Here is an 18,064-nt window from a genome sequence, read left to right on the forward strand (position 1 = left end):
AAAGTAGTTAAAGGGAAAAAGATACATTATTTTCAAGGAATAATAGTAAGACTACTAAATGACTTTTAATAGCAATTACGGAAAACAGAGATCAACTGAATGGCGTCTTCAAGGTGCTGAAAGAAATGAACGCCAAATGAGAATTCTCTACTCAGAGAAAATCTTCGTTAAAAAAAAAGCAAAACAAAGGCATTTTTAGAAATGGAAAGAAACAGAATTCATCACCAGCAGACCTACATTAAGGAAATATAAAAAGGAGTTCTTCAGGTAAAAGGAAAATTCACTCTAGATGGAAACAAAAATAAAAAGTAACCAAAATAAATTTTAAAATAACAGAAAAGATAAATGCATGAGTGAATATAAATATTATACTTAATTATTATGTAATAATAAATTAGTCATTAACTTTAAAATATTTATAGAATTAATTACAAAATAATAACATTAAAATGGTGATAAATTAAGGTTTCATATAGTCTTGAAATGTAATTCTAAAATTACCATTAAAATGATGTAAAAGTAACAAGTAAAAAGGGAAAGAAACAATAAAAATACTGGATTACTCAAAAATAAAGCAAAAAGATGAGAGGAAAGGTACACACAAAAAAAGTGGGAAAAAAGAAAACAAATTCTAACATGTTATATTTAAACCCAAATATAATCAATAATTTCATTAAATGTAAAATGTAAATTTCATCAAATGTAAAATAATAATTCATTTAGTAGACAAAGATTGTCAGATGATAGGAAAATAAAGTTGGTAACAGGAAACACACTTTAATTATCAGGATACAGAAAGATTGAAAATAAAAAAAAAAAGTAAAATACTAATGAAAAGAAAGTTACTGCTTTATGTTAATACCCATTAAAGAAGATTTCAATTTTTAAAAATTTTGAGGCTTATTTTGTGGCCTGACATATGGTCTAGGCTGAAAAATGTGCTATATAAACTTGAAAAGAATATGTATTCTGATCTTTTTGTGTGGAGTTTTCCATAAAAGTTACGTCAAGTTGTTTGATAGTTCAAGTATTCTATATCCTTATAGATTCTCTGTTCAGTTGTTCTATGAATTACTAAAATTGAATTACTGAATTCTCCAACCATAAGTGATGAACTACCTATTTTTCCTTTCAATTCTGTCGTTTTTGCTTCAGGGATTTTGGGGCTCTCTTGTCAGGTGCATATACATTTATACCTTTCTAACATATTGATTCATCATAATTAAATATATTTCTCTATCTCTTGCAATATTCTTTATCTGAAAGTCTATCTTGTTTGAAATTAACATAGCCACATCAGCTCTCTAATGGCTACCATGTTTATTTACAACTTTTTGTTTCAAAGTATTTGTGTCTTTGATTCTAAAGTGTATCTCCCGTAGACACCACATAGATGGATCTTACTTTTTAAAATCCAATATGACAAATTTTCCCTTTGATAAGAGGATTTAATGCATTCACTTTCAATGTAATTAATGATATGACTGAACTAATGTCTTCCATTTTGCTGGGTTTTTTTGTCTCATTTTTTTTTTCATTCCTCTGTGCCCTTTTTACTGCCTTCTTTGTTAAAATTTTTTATTGTACCATATTAATTTCTCTGTTGATTTTATAGCTAGGTTTTTAAGTGGTTGTTCTATGCATAAATTATCACAATCTAGTTCATCTTAATACAGATTTATTTCCAAGACATATAGCAACTTTACCCCAATATGACTCCATTTCCTCCTCTCTCTTTGTGCTATCATTGTCATATGTATTACACCTTTATTTTTATAAATCCCAAAATACAGTATTATAATTATATCATTGCTTTAAATGTTATGTTTTTCAAAAAGAAACTAAAAGAAGAAAATAGAAATGCAGAGATATATACACACACATACACTCCTTTATTATCACCTACATATGTTACATGGGTAGCATTTCTGGTTTTGTTCATTCTTCCCTGTCGATATGAGTTACTGTCAATTGTCACTTCCTTTCAGCCTGAAGAACTTCCTCTTGTATTTCTTGTACAGTAGGTCTGCTAGCAACAAATAATTTCAGTCTTCGTTTATCTGAGTACACATTTGCCTTCATTTTTGAAGGATATTGTTGCGAGATAGAATTTTTTGTTAAAACATTTTCTGTTACTCAATTTGAATACCACTCCATTGTCTTTTGGCCTCAGTTTTGACTGTTTTTTGTTGTTGTTGTTTGTTGAGAAGTCAGTTGTAAATCACATTTTTTTTTCCCTCTGTACATGACAAGTCACTTCTCTCTTGCTGTTTTTGAGATTTCGTCTTTGTATTTGGCTTCTACCAGTTTCTCTATTATGTGTCTGCATATAATTCTCTTTGCATTTATCCTACTCAAGATTTATTGAGATTATTGAATCTATTAATTTAATGTTTTTCAGCAAAATTTGGAGGTTTTTAGTCATTATATATTCAATTTTTTTCTGCTCTTTTATTCCTCTTTTTGTGAGAATCCCACTATACCTCTGATGGAAAATTTACTTTTAACAGGTCTCTGAGATTCTTTACCTTTCTTCATTCTTTTGTTTCTCTGTTCTTTAATTGAAAACCTCTATTGACTGATTTTCGAGTTCTCTGATCTTGCTTCTGCCATCTCAAATCTGCTGTTTGTATCATTTCAGCTACTATAGTTTTCATCTTTAGAATTTGCATTCACTTCTTTTACAGCTTATATTTCTCTTCTGAGATTTACTATTTGTGGACTCACTGCCATCACATTTTTCTTTTAATTCTTTGAACATAGTTTCCTTTAATTCATTGAATATATTTATAAAATACACTTTCATCACTGCTAAATCCAATATATGGGCCTATTGAGAACCAACTTCTATTAACCGCTTTTTCCCCTGAATTTGGATCACATTTTTCTATTTCTTTACATAACTTATACTATCTGTTCAATAACTGAAAATATTGTTGCAACTCTGGAAGGTTTATATTGTCAAATGTCATCATTGTTCTTTTTAAATTACTTTTTTCAACTTAAATGCAGAACGTGCTTTGTATGGATGCTGATGTCAGCTTAGTTTCGTAATTATTTTTATTTTTTAGCCTGGTTCCCGAGGGGTTCCCTGTGACTACACAGCTCAGTGCGTAGCTAATGGTTTGGGCAGAGTTTATATGCAAACACCCAGAGCCCGGAAGGCTCTATTCTCTGTTGATCAACTTGTGTGCAGGCTGGAATGCATTCAAAGGTCTAGCCAGTTCTAAGGTCTCACTTAGATTTCCATTTCAGCCAGGATTTCTCAGGTCTCCCTTGTGTATCTGTAGTTTCCATGTAGCCGGAGATGTGTGGGGAACTTGTCTCGGTCTTTCTACTGCTCTCTTAGTTTTAAGATCATCCAGTTAAAAACATGGCTTATTTTTTGCTCTCCCAGAACCAACACCACAGCATCAGAGTAGCAGAGCTGTGGGTGTTCACTGTCCATTCCCAACGTAGTGTCACACCAAGCCAGCAAAGCTGCAGGGTTTTGCCCAAGCTCCACTGTGAATTTAGACCGAGTCCTCTGACACCAAAGCTGATGGTTTTTACCACCAGCCTCATAGATAAAACTAAAATTCTGACTCACTGAAGAACTAGGGGTGGAGGAGGGGTTTGAGGACGAGTATGGTTATATCCCAAGACAAAAAGGCCACAGATTCTTGCTACTCTTATCTGAAATTCTAACAGTGTTTGAGAATAAATGTTTCTTAATTTGTTATCTGCCTTTGGTCAGTATCTAGTGCCTTGAAATTGTTGTACTATATCATTCTGTTTTTTACTTGTTTTTTTGCAGAAGGGCGCTGCTGGTCTCTTCTTGCCACTATCATGACAAGTTCTGTCTGATCCACTTTCTCTCATTACCTCCTGATCCACAACTAGGGACAGATCCTAGAAGACTCCTAATGCAAACCATCAGGAACCTAGGAAACGTGTGTACAAACTTATTCTAAATTTGCATCTATTTGCTAGGGTGACTGAATATAAGGGATATATCTTAGGAAGAATAGTGGGCACTTATCCCCTGGATAGAAAACACAGTTCAGCCTGGAAACCCATGAAGGTCAAGTGAAAAAATGGAATTTTGGCCTGAATTCATTTCACAGTAAGACCAATGATTCCCAAACATTCTGCTTTATTTTCCCATTTCCAAATGTATTATTTAAACAGACATATTGGCAACATATTGCACATCTGCTACTTCAACCCATTTCCTGGGTAGGCCGTGATACTGTCAATTTTGAGTACGCCTGGAACAAGAGACGGCTCTGAAGTCAGTCCAAGATAGTGCAAGCAACTGCGCCACTAAAGCCTTATGACCCCGTAGATACAATGTACTCAGAGTCAATTTTTTTATCGAGATTGAGATTTATCATATTGTTACCGAATCCAAACTCATTCTGCTCGCTGCATGACAGGCTAATAAATCAGGAGATGAGGTGCTGGGGCAAGGAATAACAACTTTATTTGCAAAGCCAGCAGACAGAGAACATGGGGGACTAATGTCCTGGAGAACCATATTACCCAAGTCAGAACTGGGGCAGCCAAAGTCATCTCTACTTCTACCCTCTAGTTGTACTTCCTATCTTCTTGCCACAGGAGAACTGCAGCAGCCTCCTAATTGACCCTTCTGCTTCGAAAATTTACTCTTCACCTATTTATTTTCCACACTGCAATCAGACATTTGGAAATGCACATCTGATTGTGCTCTTCACCTCCTTAAAAGCTTTTCTGGCTCCACATCAGCCTTATAACAAGCTTGAAGTGGTACGAAACCTTGCACAACCTCATCCTTGTTGCTTTCTAACCTCACCTCTCCCTCAGATCGTCTGTGCACAACTGGTCTTTCTTTTAGATCTTGGAATGAGTAATTACCATGGGTCTATCAAATCCTTCACTCGTGTTTTTCTGCCTTAAATTCTCTTTCTTAACTTTACCTAGCTGACCCATACTCATCTTAAGGATCCCAGCTCAAACACTGTTCCTCTGAAAAATACTGCAAGACTTCCCCCAGACTAGCAAAACTTCCTCTCCTTTATCATATGCTCTGATAAGACCCTAAAATTTTCCTTAAAGCATTTATTTGTGTTTGTGACAGTGTATCTATTTGCAAGACTATTTTTTTGAGACCTCCCTGGTGTGTAGGCTATGCACAAAGATAGCTAATCAAGAGGGAGAGTGAAGGATAAAATCTAGTCCGCAGTCCACTTGACAAGTCATACATCCTGGTATAGAGCTCCTTCTGTCTGTGTGAAGAGACGCCTTAAGTAGTTACAAAAATATACTGTCTACTCACCAAGTGGTGTGCATCTGGGCTGCATCTAACCAAGAGAGGCCCTTTTTTTTTTCTAATTCACAAAGATACCCAATGGATTAGCTACAGCTCAATATGCCTCCCTCCTTGATAAGCTCTGAAAGTAAATACCATGACTTTTTTAAACTCATGCTTGTACCTCCAATACCAGCATAGTACATGGAACATAAGTTGATGTTTACTTATATTTGTTGCTTCATTAAATGAAGGAATAATCCTCAGGCACAGAATAACTGATATGTATTTTATTTTGCACATTTCATTTGGGTTCACTGTTTTTTTTAACAAAACACATTTCAGTTTCTAGGATGAGTCAGTAACCAAGGGCAGAGTTTTGTTCTGCTCATTGCCCAAGTTCCTAATCGGGCCCCTGGGACAGAGCCTCAGGCGCTTTCTCTGCTGCCCCAGGTGCCCTGGAATGATTCTCAGGGGGAAGTCCCCAGAGGCCTAGATTAGCTGGATCTGGCTCTCTTTCAGGAAGAAACAGAGTTCTTGGATTTGTGGCTTCAAGAGGCTTCCATTCTGTAGGAGGATCCTCTCAGGCCAGAGGTTGCAATGCTCTGGGTCTTAAGTTGGTCTCCACCCTAAGCTTCCTTCTGACACCCAGGAAATGCTGAACACCTAGGCTTGGAGTTTTCAATTTTTCCCTTAAAGGCCTCCTATATTTGTTCCTTTTGTTTTGTTTTGTTTTTAAAGTTCAGATGCACCAGCAACTAAAAGAACGTCTCTCGTCTCCTTTGCCAACTTTGCAAGAAGTAAGTGGTTGCTGGTAGGGGAAGAAAAAAAAAAAGACGAAAATTGTTTTAAAATTTACTGTTTCTCCTTTTCTCATTCTGGTTTTCGGACGATTTTCTTAAATATTAGAGTGTCAAACTTTCCCGTGTCTTGCATGATGGCTGATTGAGAACAGGTGCCTACACAGTGAAACAGAATATTCTCCTAAGTTTCATTATGATATGATGGAAGAATCTGTTTAAAATGACAGAGGAGAGATAGCAGATTAGAAAACCTTTGTAACATTACTGAGTCCAGACTCGTTCTGCTTGCTGCACGACAGGCCAATAAATCAGGAGACGAGGTGTTGGGGCAAGGAATACCGGCTTTATTCAGAAAGCTGGCAGACTAATGTCCTGGAGAACCATCTTCCCCAAGTCAGAATTCAGTCTCCTTTTAGACTAAAAAGAGGAGCGGGTATGCTTGGTTGTTACTAACTTCTTGGTGTAGGAACTCTTTGTTCTTAGAATCCTCTTTTCTTGCAGCTGTCCACGTGGGTCAGGTCATGGCGTCCCTGTCAACCTCCAACAAAACAAATGTTATTTTCTATGCTGCAACTTGTTATCTTTATATGAATGGAAAAGTGTTCATATCCTTAAAGGTTAGAGCCTTGAGAATAGGCTGTCCTGTGTATTTCAGGCTATAGGGAAAATTCTTTTACAAAAGATGTAGAACCAGCTAGACTAAGCCTCGGAAACAGAGCACAGGATTAAAACCGAAAACATGGAGTCAGATTTGTTCTTTTCTATTACAATAATCCCAGAGTTGTGAAGTACCACTGATGTTCCTGTTATCTTTTAAGTGAATAAGGCTGAGGATCAGGCATTTTTCATATAGCTGTTGTCTCCTTCCCCTCTAACCTGAGCCTCATTCCTGAATATTCATTCAGCAGAATTTTCATTCAATGGAAGCATGTAGGATTTGGAGTCAGACATACTGTGTTTCACACCTGATCTTGTCGATGACAAGATATGTGAGTCTGACAAGTAGTTTATCCTAAGCTCCCAAATTCTCCACCTATAAAAATGGGAGCACGTATTTTATTTCCTTGTAGGGTAATTTCTAAGCTTTACTTTATGCAGCCTGTCTTAATAGGGTAGCATATAGTATGTTTTTGCATTTTCACTTACTAATTAACTCAGATATTGCTTCATTAGCTTTTGAGGTCTGTATGCAGCTTTGATTCCCCTTACTTGCTATGCTCCACCTTGGGTCAGGTTCTTAGTCCTGTTCCCATCCAGCAATGTAACATGAGAGCATCCAGATTACTACTTCCAGAGAAATACGCCTGCCGTAATCTGTGTGTGTGTGTCTGCGCACGTGCAATGTGGATGTGAATGGGGCTGGAGCTGGAGATTCTAGACAGATAGATGCTAGATGTACAGCAGAACAAATAGAGGAAATAATGTTTTCTTCTGAGCTTTGCCCTTCCACCAGAGACTAGCAGCTATGTTAAGAACTAAAAGGAAATTCGGTAATACTTATTAAGTCCATGTTCCTGTCTCTTCAAAGAGACAGCAAAACAACCTGGGACAAGATAAAGTGATTTCCTCTGGGTTTTTTTTTCTTTAATTTTTTTATGTCTTCCTTGAGAAAGTTCTGTGTATCAGTGTTACATGTGTCAGTATCTCAGCTGAGATAGAATGTCTTCCTCCCAGATGTTGAGATCTCTCAAGAGCACCGGACGCCGAGTACAAGGCCAAGAGAGCTGCGTTCCCAAGTTATCTCTGCCATGAACTAAATATGTGATATTAGGCAACTCCTTTCTCCTTCTCGGAATTAAGTGTCCTCACATTTCTACCATGTAGTTATTTTTGAGTAGTAGATGTATTATCACTTTGAAGAATAAAGGAAACTGTAAAATGCAGAAAATTCGTATCATGTTCCACCAGCTGTTTGCAGAAAAGAGATGTTCACCGAAAGTCAGATTAAGGATTGGAAAACTAACCCCAGATTAATTATCTATATCCCTTCTTAATGATAATGCTTCCTCCTGTATTCCTAGATTGTCCTTTCATGTTCTTTTTTTTTCTCTCCAGCAGTCTCCCAATTTCTGCAACTGAGACTAAGTTCTCACTTCAATACTCTGTCCTGGTTCCCATGTGCCCAAGGCAGTGCTGCTGTATCTGTCTATCTGTCTGTCTGTCTGTCTGTCTGGCAGAGGTATGGGTTTCCTGCTCCAGACTGGAAGTACCTCAAGAGCATTACTTCATTTATTGGTTCATTTAACACACAGTTACCAAAAGCTTAAGATATGGCAAATATTGGGCTAGGTTCTGGGTATGATCTCTGTCATCAAAAAGCTTATAGTCTAGTTGAAAAGGTAGATAATAAGTAATTTCAATTGAACGTGTTAGGTGGCATCATACAAGAATGAATGAGATGCTGACAGACCAAGAATGGAGGGATATACTTAGATGGAAAGGTGGTGGTAAGAATGACCACCTTTAAGGGAGGCTTAAAAAAAAAAATTAAACCTATCCTCCACCCCAGTTCCTAAGTAGTACATATTCATCATGGACACTGGAAAATTCAGGAGACAGTAGAAATTTACCCAGAGTTATACCCTGCAGAATCGTGCCCTACTAACATTTACATGATTTACATTAGCTTTCTTTGTATTCATATGTTCATACAGTTGAGATAATTCTGTGTATACTATATTGTATCCTAGTTTTTAACTTATTTTCTATTGAATTAAAAATTTTTCACATGCATCATTTAAAAGCTGCACAATATATTTTTCAAAAATAATATTGTATTAGTATTAGTTTATGTTTACAAGTGTCACATAGATTCATTCACTTACATACGCTTAGTCTTTTTCTCGTACATATTCACATTAACGTGAGTAATGTTATATAAAGTTGGGATGATATGACCTTCACTATTTTGTAATATTTCTTCCATTTAACAATTGATGAACACTTTTCTTGATGTATAACACTAAAATTTTCATTGTAAGATACAGTATACACCAAAAAGAGTACATAAAACAAATGTACATTTTAAGAAAAATGACAGAACAAATACCTAGGTACCCTCTGCCCAGCTAAGAAATAGAACATCACCATAAACCTAGAAGCTTCAAAAATGCTCCTTTCAAATACTTTCAGATACTTCAAATACATGCTAAATTGTCACTATCATGAAGTTTAGGCTAAATAATTTCCATGTTTTAAATTTCCCATGTTTTTAAAGAAACATACTGTTTTAAAGAACATATTGTTTTAAAGATCATATTGTTATCTCTAAACAACATATGATTTAATCTCATCTTCTTTTGAACATTAAATGGAATACACACACAAATGTGTATAACCTGCGATTTGCTTCTACTACTCAACATTATGATTTTTGAGATTCATCCGTGTTGACTTGTGACAATGTAATTAGTCCCTTTAATGACCTTTAACAGGGGTCAGCAAACTTTTTCTGTGAAGGATCAGTTAGTAAATATTTTAGTCTTTTCAGGCCAGTCTTTGTTGCCACTCTTTAAACTGTTATAGTGCAGAAGCAGTCATACATAATGCATTAAAAATGGGTGTGACTGTGTTCCAGTAAAGCCTTATTTACAAAAACAGCTGGCCTGTGGGCTGTAGTTGGCCCACCCCTGCTTTCTAATGAATTCATTCAATGCTCTGTAATACTTCATTGTAAGAATTTGTTTCAATTTAAATATCCTTTCTGCTTTTGAAAAACATGGTTTGTTTCAATTTTATGTTTCCATAATAATAAACTTGCTATAATCCTCTTGCCTGTGTCTTTTTAGCTTTTCTAAGGGTGGAATTGCATAGGACATGTTCATTTCCAGCTCTAATAGGTAATATCTAACTGGCTTCCAAAATGATTGCATCAATTTACATTCCCTCCAAGAGAGGACTGGAGCTTCCATTGTTCTATATCTGTGATGGTTTTTGATTTTTTGCAGTCTGGTAAGTGCGAGATGGTCTGTGGTCTTATTTTTCCCTGGCTATTAATGATGTTTAAAAGTCTGTTTACATGCCATTCCTGTTTCCTCTCATATAAAATTCCTGTTTTGTGTGCTAGAAAGCCTGTTAAATTATAGGAATTATTAAGGGAGTTTATCAGTAGCTTCTCTTGGATTTTCTATATTCACAATCACATCATCTGTAAAGAATTTCTTCCTTCTCAGTCCTTGTATCTTTAATTTCTTTTTCTTGCGTTACTGGGCTGGCTAAAGTGGATAAAGCAGTCACCCTTATCTTGTTCTTTATCTTAAAGGGAATCCTTCAGTTCTCACCTCTAAGGATACGCTGGCTGAAGGATTGCTGTACACATGCTTTATCAGCTTAAAGATCTTTTATTCTTTGTTTACCAAGGGTTCTTCTCCTAAGTAGACACTGAATTTTAAAAATGCTTTTTTGGCAGCTATGGAAATAATCATGTCTTTTTTCCTTTAAATAATTCATCTGAGGAAATATATAATTGGACTGCGTTATGTTAAACAGACTTTGCATTCTGAAATAAAATCAACTTGGTCAGATACTCATTTTATACATTGCTGGATTTGGTTTGATGACGTTTTGCTTAAGAATTTTGCAATCTATATCTGCGAAATTGGCCTGAAAAATTTGGTGTCACGATAATTCTGGCTTCATAAAATGAGGTGGGGAGTTTTCCCTGGTCAGGGAGGAAGAAATTTTCCCCCGCCCTTCTAGGTTTTTCTGGCTGGTCTAAAAAAATTTAAACTGACCTGAGACAGATTAACAAGAGAAAATCAAACAGCAAACAAAAATTTAATAACATGTATATACATGGGAGAGACCCAGGAAAACTGAGTAACTTGCCAAAATGGCCAAGAGCCTCACCTGAAATGCCATCTTTTTCTATTATCCAAAATAGTTTGAGATTGAGATTTATTTATCCTTGAATGTTTTCTAGCCGTTACTGGTAAATTTTTCTTGGCCTAGAGGTTTATTGTAGATTTTTCACTACGTCTTTATTTCTTAAAGTTTTCAAATTTCTTCTTCTTGATTCAATATTGGTAAGTAATTCTTTTTTTCTAGAATTGTATCCATTTTGTTGAAGTTTAAAAATGTATTGAGATAAGGTTGTTTACAATGTCACTTTTCATCTTTTTGTGTCTGAAACTTCTATTATTGTGTCCCCTTATTAATTCATACTAGAGTTTATGTCCTTGTTTGTTTTTCTTGGTCACTTTTTCTAGCAGTTTACCTAAAGGTATAAACTTTTACCCCTACAGACACTGTCTAGTTTATCTTTCTTTTATATATTGCTAACATTGTTTCATTATTGGGTTCTTTCCTTCTACTTTCTTTTTTATGTTGTTTTTATAACTTCTTAGGATGGATGCTCAACTCATTAATTTGCAGCCCCTTTGTTTTGTTTTGCAACAAATGAGTATTTTTAAATGACAAACCTCCCTCTAATAATGTTCTATGTGCACAGCACGTTTTGGTATGTGAATCTTTTATTACTGTTTAGTTCTAAATATTTTCTAGTTTCCATTAAGAGTTCCCTTTGAACCATTGGTTAGATTATCAAATATCTGCAAATTTTTAAGTTCCTTTTTGTGACAACTTCTAACTTAATCACCCTGTAGCCTGAGACTTGTCACCTACATTTTAAGAAAATCCAGTTTTAAGAAATTTTTGAGGCCAACTTCATGGGCCATATATATAGGTTTCCATTTTTTAAATGACCTAGGAGTACTTAAAAAGAATGTTTTACTTCAAACTTTCAAATAGTGTTGCTCAAATTACTTGTATCTTTACTACTAGTTCTAGGACCTAGTCACCATGTTCTTGGAAAAGGCAGTTGATCCATGAAGTTTTGAACTGAGTCTCTGGGGTGTTGAATCTTTGCTCTGGACCATGTGTTCACCAGAGGGCAGGGTAGTCTGTGGTGCCAAGAGATGGTGCTGACTTTCTCTTTGTCTTTCAGACCCAAACTCTTCAATGAAGACTGCCAACTACACAGAGGTAAGAGAGTTTATTTTCCAAGGCTTCTCAAGCTTCCAAGAACATCAGCTCACACTCTTTGTGGTGTTTCTCACCCTGTACATTCTAACTCTGGCTGGCAATGTCATCATTGTGACTATTATCCATATTGACCATCATCTCCACACCCCCATGTACTTCTTTCTAAGTGTCCTCTCCACATCAGAGACTTTCTACTCCCTGGTCATCATCCCACGCATGCTTTCCAGTCTTGTAGGCCTGAGCCAATCCATTTCCCTGGAGGGCTGTGGGACCCAGCTTTTTTTCTTCCTTGGCTTTGCCATCACCAACTGCCTTCTGTTGGCAGTAATGGGATATGATCGCTATGTGGCCATCTGCAACCCACTTCGTTACTTAATCATCATGAAGTGGAGGGTCTGTGCCATGCTGGCATCCTCAGTCTGTGCCACAGGGTTCTCACTCTCACTGGTTCAGGCTGTGGCCATTTTCAGACTGCCCTTTTGTGACTCACTGATTGAGCATATCTTCTGTGATGTTCGACCTGTGTTGGACTTGGCTTGTGCTACCCCAATCATCAATGATATCCTGACCTTAATTATCAGCCTCTTGGCCATCACAGGCCCTGCCACCTTCCTCTTCATCTCCTATATCCTCATTATTTCTACCATCCTCAAGATCACCTCAGCTGAGGGCCGGAAGAAGACCTTTGCCACCTGCGCCTCCCACCTCACTGTGGTCATCGTCCACTATGGCTGTGCCTCCATTGCCTACTTCAAGCCCAAGTCAGAGAACACCAAAGATCAGGATCAGCTGATCTCAGTGACCTACACTGTTATAACACCTTTACTAAATCCTGTTGTGTACAGTCTAAGAAACAAAGAAGTCCAGGATGCTCTGCAGAGAGTGGTGGGTAGGAAATTCCTTACCTAAGATGAAATCACTACCCAAATAGGTGTGCATGTGAAAGGGAGCAGGACTCTGTTCCCCTGCTCCCCACCAACCCTGCCTTTTGTTTATAGAAAAGCTGAAGTCTTTCAGGCCTCCCTGAGTCACAGAAGAGCAGGCTCAAGCAGTTGATTAGGACAAGCCTGCAGGCTTTGGGGGACGGCAATGACTCTGACCACCCATCCCAGTAATTAACTGAGATTATTCTTTCATTTCCCTTTAAAACTTTCATGACTGAACAGAATCTTTGGAGATTTTTTTTTTGGGGGGGGGGGTGTTGCTGGGTCCATTAGATTGCAGGCATTCTGATTAAAAGTAACTTTCCTTTTTGTTACCAAGGCTGTTGCCCCTAGGATCATACCTGTACCCCTCGCTCAAATAGAAACCAATTACTCTTATCTAAGTCTCAGGGCGCACAGCTGCAGAGAAGAAACAAGAACTGGTTAGAACCCAGTCCAAGATGGTGGAGGATTTGACTTCCAGTGGACCTTGAGTCTCATTTATCTCATTGTAATGTATTAGTATGCTAAATGACACACCAACCAGCACCGTGACTGTTGACGACTGCGACGACAACAATCAGAAAAGTCCATACAAGGACTGAAAAACTCAAACAAGGACTTATTGGCTCCAACACACCCAGAAGGAGGCATTGTTACCGAGTCCAAATTTGTTCTGCTCGCTGCACAACAAGTCAATAAATCGGGAGACAAGGTGTTGGAGCAAGGAATAACAATTTTATTTGGAAAGCCAGCAGACCGAGAGGATGGCAGACTAATGTCCTGGAGAACCATCTTCCCCAAGTCAGATTCAGGCTCCTTAAAGGGGGAGGGGCTATGCTTGGTTGTTGCAAACTTCTTGGTGTAGGATTTTTTTTATTCTTGGAATCCTTTATTCTTGCAGCTGTCCACATGGGTCACAGAACAAATGGTATTTTCTATTCTGCAACTTGTTATCTTTGTATGAATGGAAAAGTGTTAATATTCTTAAAGATCAGAGCCTTGAGAATAGGCTGTCCTGTATATTTCAGGCTATAGGGAAAATTCTTTTACAAAAGGTACAGAACCAGCAAGACTAAGGTAGGAAACAGAGCACAGGGTTAAAGCCAAAGGAACAGATTTAATATGGAGTCAGATTTGTTCTTTTCTATTACAGCATGATGGTGGGAGCCTCTCATAAAAGTCCCTGTGGCCTGACCTAGGCCAGAGCTGTCTCTGCTGGCCATATTGGCAGCCGTTTCCTGGCTCGAGCACCTTTTTCTCACTCAAACGCTCTTCTTTCTTTGTCCCTGCTCGAGCACTTTCCTTCCTTTTCCCCTCTTGAGCAATAAAGTGGCTGTTCACTTTGTCCCTCTGCCTCTGCTGTGTGAATTCTTTAACAGCTGGTGGTAAGAACCCACACTTTGGGGGGCTTCCTACCTTAGGGGTCCCTCCATCTGCTAACACATGTCTTCCAGAAGAAAGCCTTTATAGGTGATGTTACAGAGCCTGGATTTCAAATGACTGGTGAAGTCTCATACATCAGTCAGGGCCAGGCAAAAATGAAGCTGGGGGCTAGCCTCTTAATAATTGAGTTTCACTTCCTCAACTTCTTTGTTAACATAATTAAAAGAGAAGTCACTCTACAGACCTGTAAACAGACACCCATTGGCCTTATTCCAGGAGATAATTACAAGGTCAGAATGTGATCTAGTGTTCATCTCAAGCTTAAATTTAAAGTGACCAGTCCACTTTGCTGAAGTATAAACCACATTAAAATCACCACTCCACTGAAATCTCTTTTAACATAAATTGGATGCTTGAACAAGTGGTCACCAGAAAAGATATTGTGCAGAAATCTACATGCCTTGTGTTTTAATAAGATAAGCAAAGCAAAAATATAGCTATCTTTTAGTAAGTGGGTTTGGAGTGAGCTAAAATCCTCTTAGAATATTTTCAAGCATGTGGGACTCCAAAGGAAAGGCAACCAGTGGGTGGGAAGTGAGGGAAAAGGGGAGTTAAGTGGAGAGGACTTCCAGCCACATATGATGGACATGGAGCTCACATGACTTGGTCTAATCTTTTTCTTTTTGTGGCTGAAGATAAGCTCATGAAGTCCTTGTGGGGCTTAAAGACGTGTTTCCCTCATGGACAGGATGCACAGCTGGCTCAGAGGAAGAAAAGACTGACAGCTCAGGGAGCAAACTGCTGAAAGAATGCTATGCTATGCAGATCCAAACTGGAGCTTCCCTTAATAGGCGAGCAGGAGAAAGTTAAGAGGGAAGAACAAATCTGACTCCATGTTAGATCTGTTCCTTTAGCTCAAACCCTGTGCTCTGTTTCCTGTGCTTAGTCATGCTGGTTCTGACAAAGGGAGGGTAGGAGGAGCCAAAAAGAATTCAGAAAAAGTCCTTCAGATGGGTTCCTTTCCTGTCCTTTGTAAGCTAAGACACAAAGCCAAAGAAAGAGAATGAAATGGAAATATGAAAAAGAGTCAGAATAACACCTTTCTGATAAATTAGGTAATTTCATTAAGTCCTGAAAACCTGAAAAAAAAAGTCAACAATAAAGGATTTTGACATGAAAACCTTCATAAAATTAAAGCAACTGAGTTAGAAATGGAATAATAAAAGACTATTATTTCTTACCTCAAAAATATAAAAACGAATCAGGATGAACTTTAGACTCAATTTGTGAGACAAAATAGGTGTTCAGTAAAACTATAATGATTAATATTCATAATTACTGAGCAAATCAAAGTGACTATACTGACCTGTTTATAAAAAAATACATAAGAAACACATTAGTACGCAGTACTCTCATTGTAAAGTATTTTTGAAATACAGAAATATCCAAATAAAATATGTAAAGTGATTGTGCATTTTACAGGCTATGTATGCAAGCACATAAAAATCTAACTTGAAAACAGTTCTGCAATTCAGTCTACTTTGTAATTCTGAGCTCCCAATCTGCCTGACAGAGAAAAGTCATCTAGTCTTTTTCATGTACACACAGGCAATTTAATTATTAAGTCATTTTATGAATAAACAATGAAATTCAAGGTTCTGCTCCTCCCTTTTCGTCCCCATTATCCTCTAGGTGAGTCAAGTTCTGGTGAAGGTGAGATAGGCTGGGACCTGTGACCTGGGATGCTCTGCTACAGCACTTGTACCTGGACAAAGGTCTCATCCATCCAGCAACAACATCCAGAAACCCTAAAGGACTAAAAATAACAGCATACATGTGCAGCTGGGGCTAATTACGAGCAACAAGATACAAAAAGAGCAAAACCCAACTGCTACTTCTGAGGTGCCAGGAGCAAAAGTGGGGACTGTGTATGACCCTTGCCCACAGCACCCCCAAGTGGGTGGGCAGACCACTTAAGCCACCCCTCCTGCCCGACCCTCACCCCATTTAAGGGACCAGCTTATCCCCGCTCCCTGGGAGTGAGCAAAGGAACCTGTTACTTGCTTTCACTCCCTTGTGCTGCTGCAACATGAGTCCCAGTAAAGCCTTGCCTGAATTTCTTGTCTGGCCTCTCATCAATTTCTATTGATTAAAGAGGCCAAGAGCCCGGGTGGGGAACAAAGGCTTCTAGTTTTCTTAGCAAGGAGGAAGAGGAACCTGATCCATGGTCATTTCCACCTGCCCATGTTGGAGTCTCTGTAGATACCTGACCCCTGTGGTCATCCTTGTTGGTATCTATTGAGATGACTGTGGTCTGGTCATGTTCTTTAACCAATGTGGTTCCTGAGTTTCATCTTCCTTGTGACTACTCTAGGTCAGCTGGCCCCCTCTCAACCACTTCCTGAGGACACTTAGACCTTTAGCTGCACCCTTGACCCTATAACGGAGTAGACAGGACAGAGAGAGGTGTCACCAAGACACCCGCTTAGATGTATCACTCACCCATTCCTGCTCTACCAGGACTGAGGCCTTTTCTCAGAGGCTGGGAAGTGAGGGACATATCCCTTCTGTTGTACCAGATGTCTCCCTCCCTTCTTTACAGCAGGGCAAGCCTGGTACACCTACTGGTAGGTGGACGAGTGGGCCTTTCTCAATATCCAACTCACTCCAGTGTTATTTTCTCCACAAAGCCGGGCACCTTTATTTTATTTTGGCAGCAAAACCTAAATTCTTCCTAACTCTGTAGTAGTTTACATTACACATTTCACATACGAAGTACTTTCAGTGCTTAGGCTTTTGATATTCAAAATCATTCTTTGTAAACTAAAAGAAGCTTTCCTCTCTAGGAAAGTTTGCTGTAGTTAAAAACTATTTCAGCTTTTAAGACAAATGTTTTAGTTATGAGTTAAAAAAAATCTTTTTGAATTTCAATTGACTTCTTTATTTTTTTCCAGATTCTTTTGGGTTTACCCTTCCCTGGGGCAAATGAAAGTCTTTGGAAACTATGTGAAATATGGAAATAATGTACAGTTTTTATCCTGCTGCATTTATATATTTATTTAATGTGTCAACAACATTAATTATCATAGTTTTTTAAAAAATGTTTTTTATCTAGTAGAGATAGTTGCCTGCCATTATTCTTCTTTAGAATATTTTTGGGTGTTTTGCTTGTTTAAATTTTTCATATACATTTTAGAAGCAGCTTGCTTAACTTACACCCCTCCCCAATACACACACATACTCAACACAGTTACACACATATAAGCAAATCAAACTCTGGTATTATTTTACTGGAATTCTATTATTAATTTATGAAAAACCGACATTTTAATGATCTTGAGTCTCTGTATTAAAAAACATAGTGTTATATTTTCCATTGGTTTAAGTCTCTTTGTTTTTGCTTTGTTTTTTTTACATTTCTTATTAATCTACCACAATAAGCCTACTTACAATGCCATCATACAAAGATATACGTACTTATTTTCATACTTGTGACTCATTTATTTTGCAACTGGAAGTATGTACCTCAATCTCCCTCACCTGTTTCTTTCCTCCTCCCATCCCCCTCTCCTCTGGCAACCACCTGTTTGTTCTCTATGACTCTGTTTCTGTATTATGTTTGTTCATTTGTTTTGCTTTCTAGATTCCATACACAAGTGAAATTATATAGTATGTGTCTAGCTTCTTTCACTTAGCATAAT

At 37.7% G+C, this 18,064-nt stretch overlaps 2 protein-coding genes across 2 annotated transcripts in view; one reads left to right on the top strand and one right to left on the bottom strand.

Annotated features, from left to right (window-relative positions):
- The window catches only part of LOC105069494 (olfactory receptor 10J1), a 233,722-nt gene that overhangs the window by 40,413 nt on the left and 175,245 nt on the right, over window positions 1–18,064 (bottom strand). The window lies entirely within an intron of this gene.
- Window positions 12,031–12,963, top strand: LOC105069497 (olfactory receptor 10J1-like). The gene has a single exon (XM_010955614.1). It carries the CDS (start codon window positions 12,031–12,033, stop codon window positions 12,961–12,963), a length of 933 nt encoding a protein of 310 aa, XP_010953916.1.

The sequence above is a fragment of the Camelus bactrianus genome, chromosome 21, assembly GCF_048773025.1.
Source record: "Camelus bactrianus isolate YW-2024 breed Bactrian camel chromosome 21, ASM4877302v1, whole genome shotgun sequence".
Lineage (NCBI taxonomy): Eukaryota > Metazoa > Chordata > Mammalia > Artiodactyla > Camelidae > Camelus > Camelus bactrianus.

What these genes read in the sequence shown, in the direction of transcription:
- LOC105069497 (XM_010955614.1), top strand. Translation starts at nt 12,031, where the DNA reads ATGAAGACTGCCAACTACACAGAGGTAAGAGAGTTTATTTTCCAAGGC.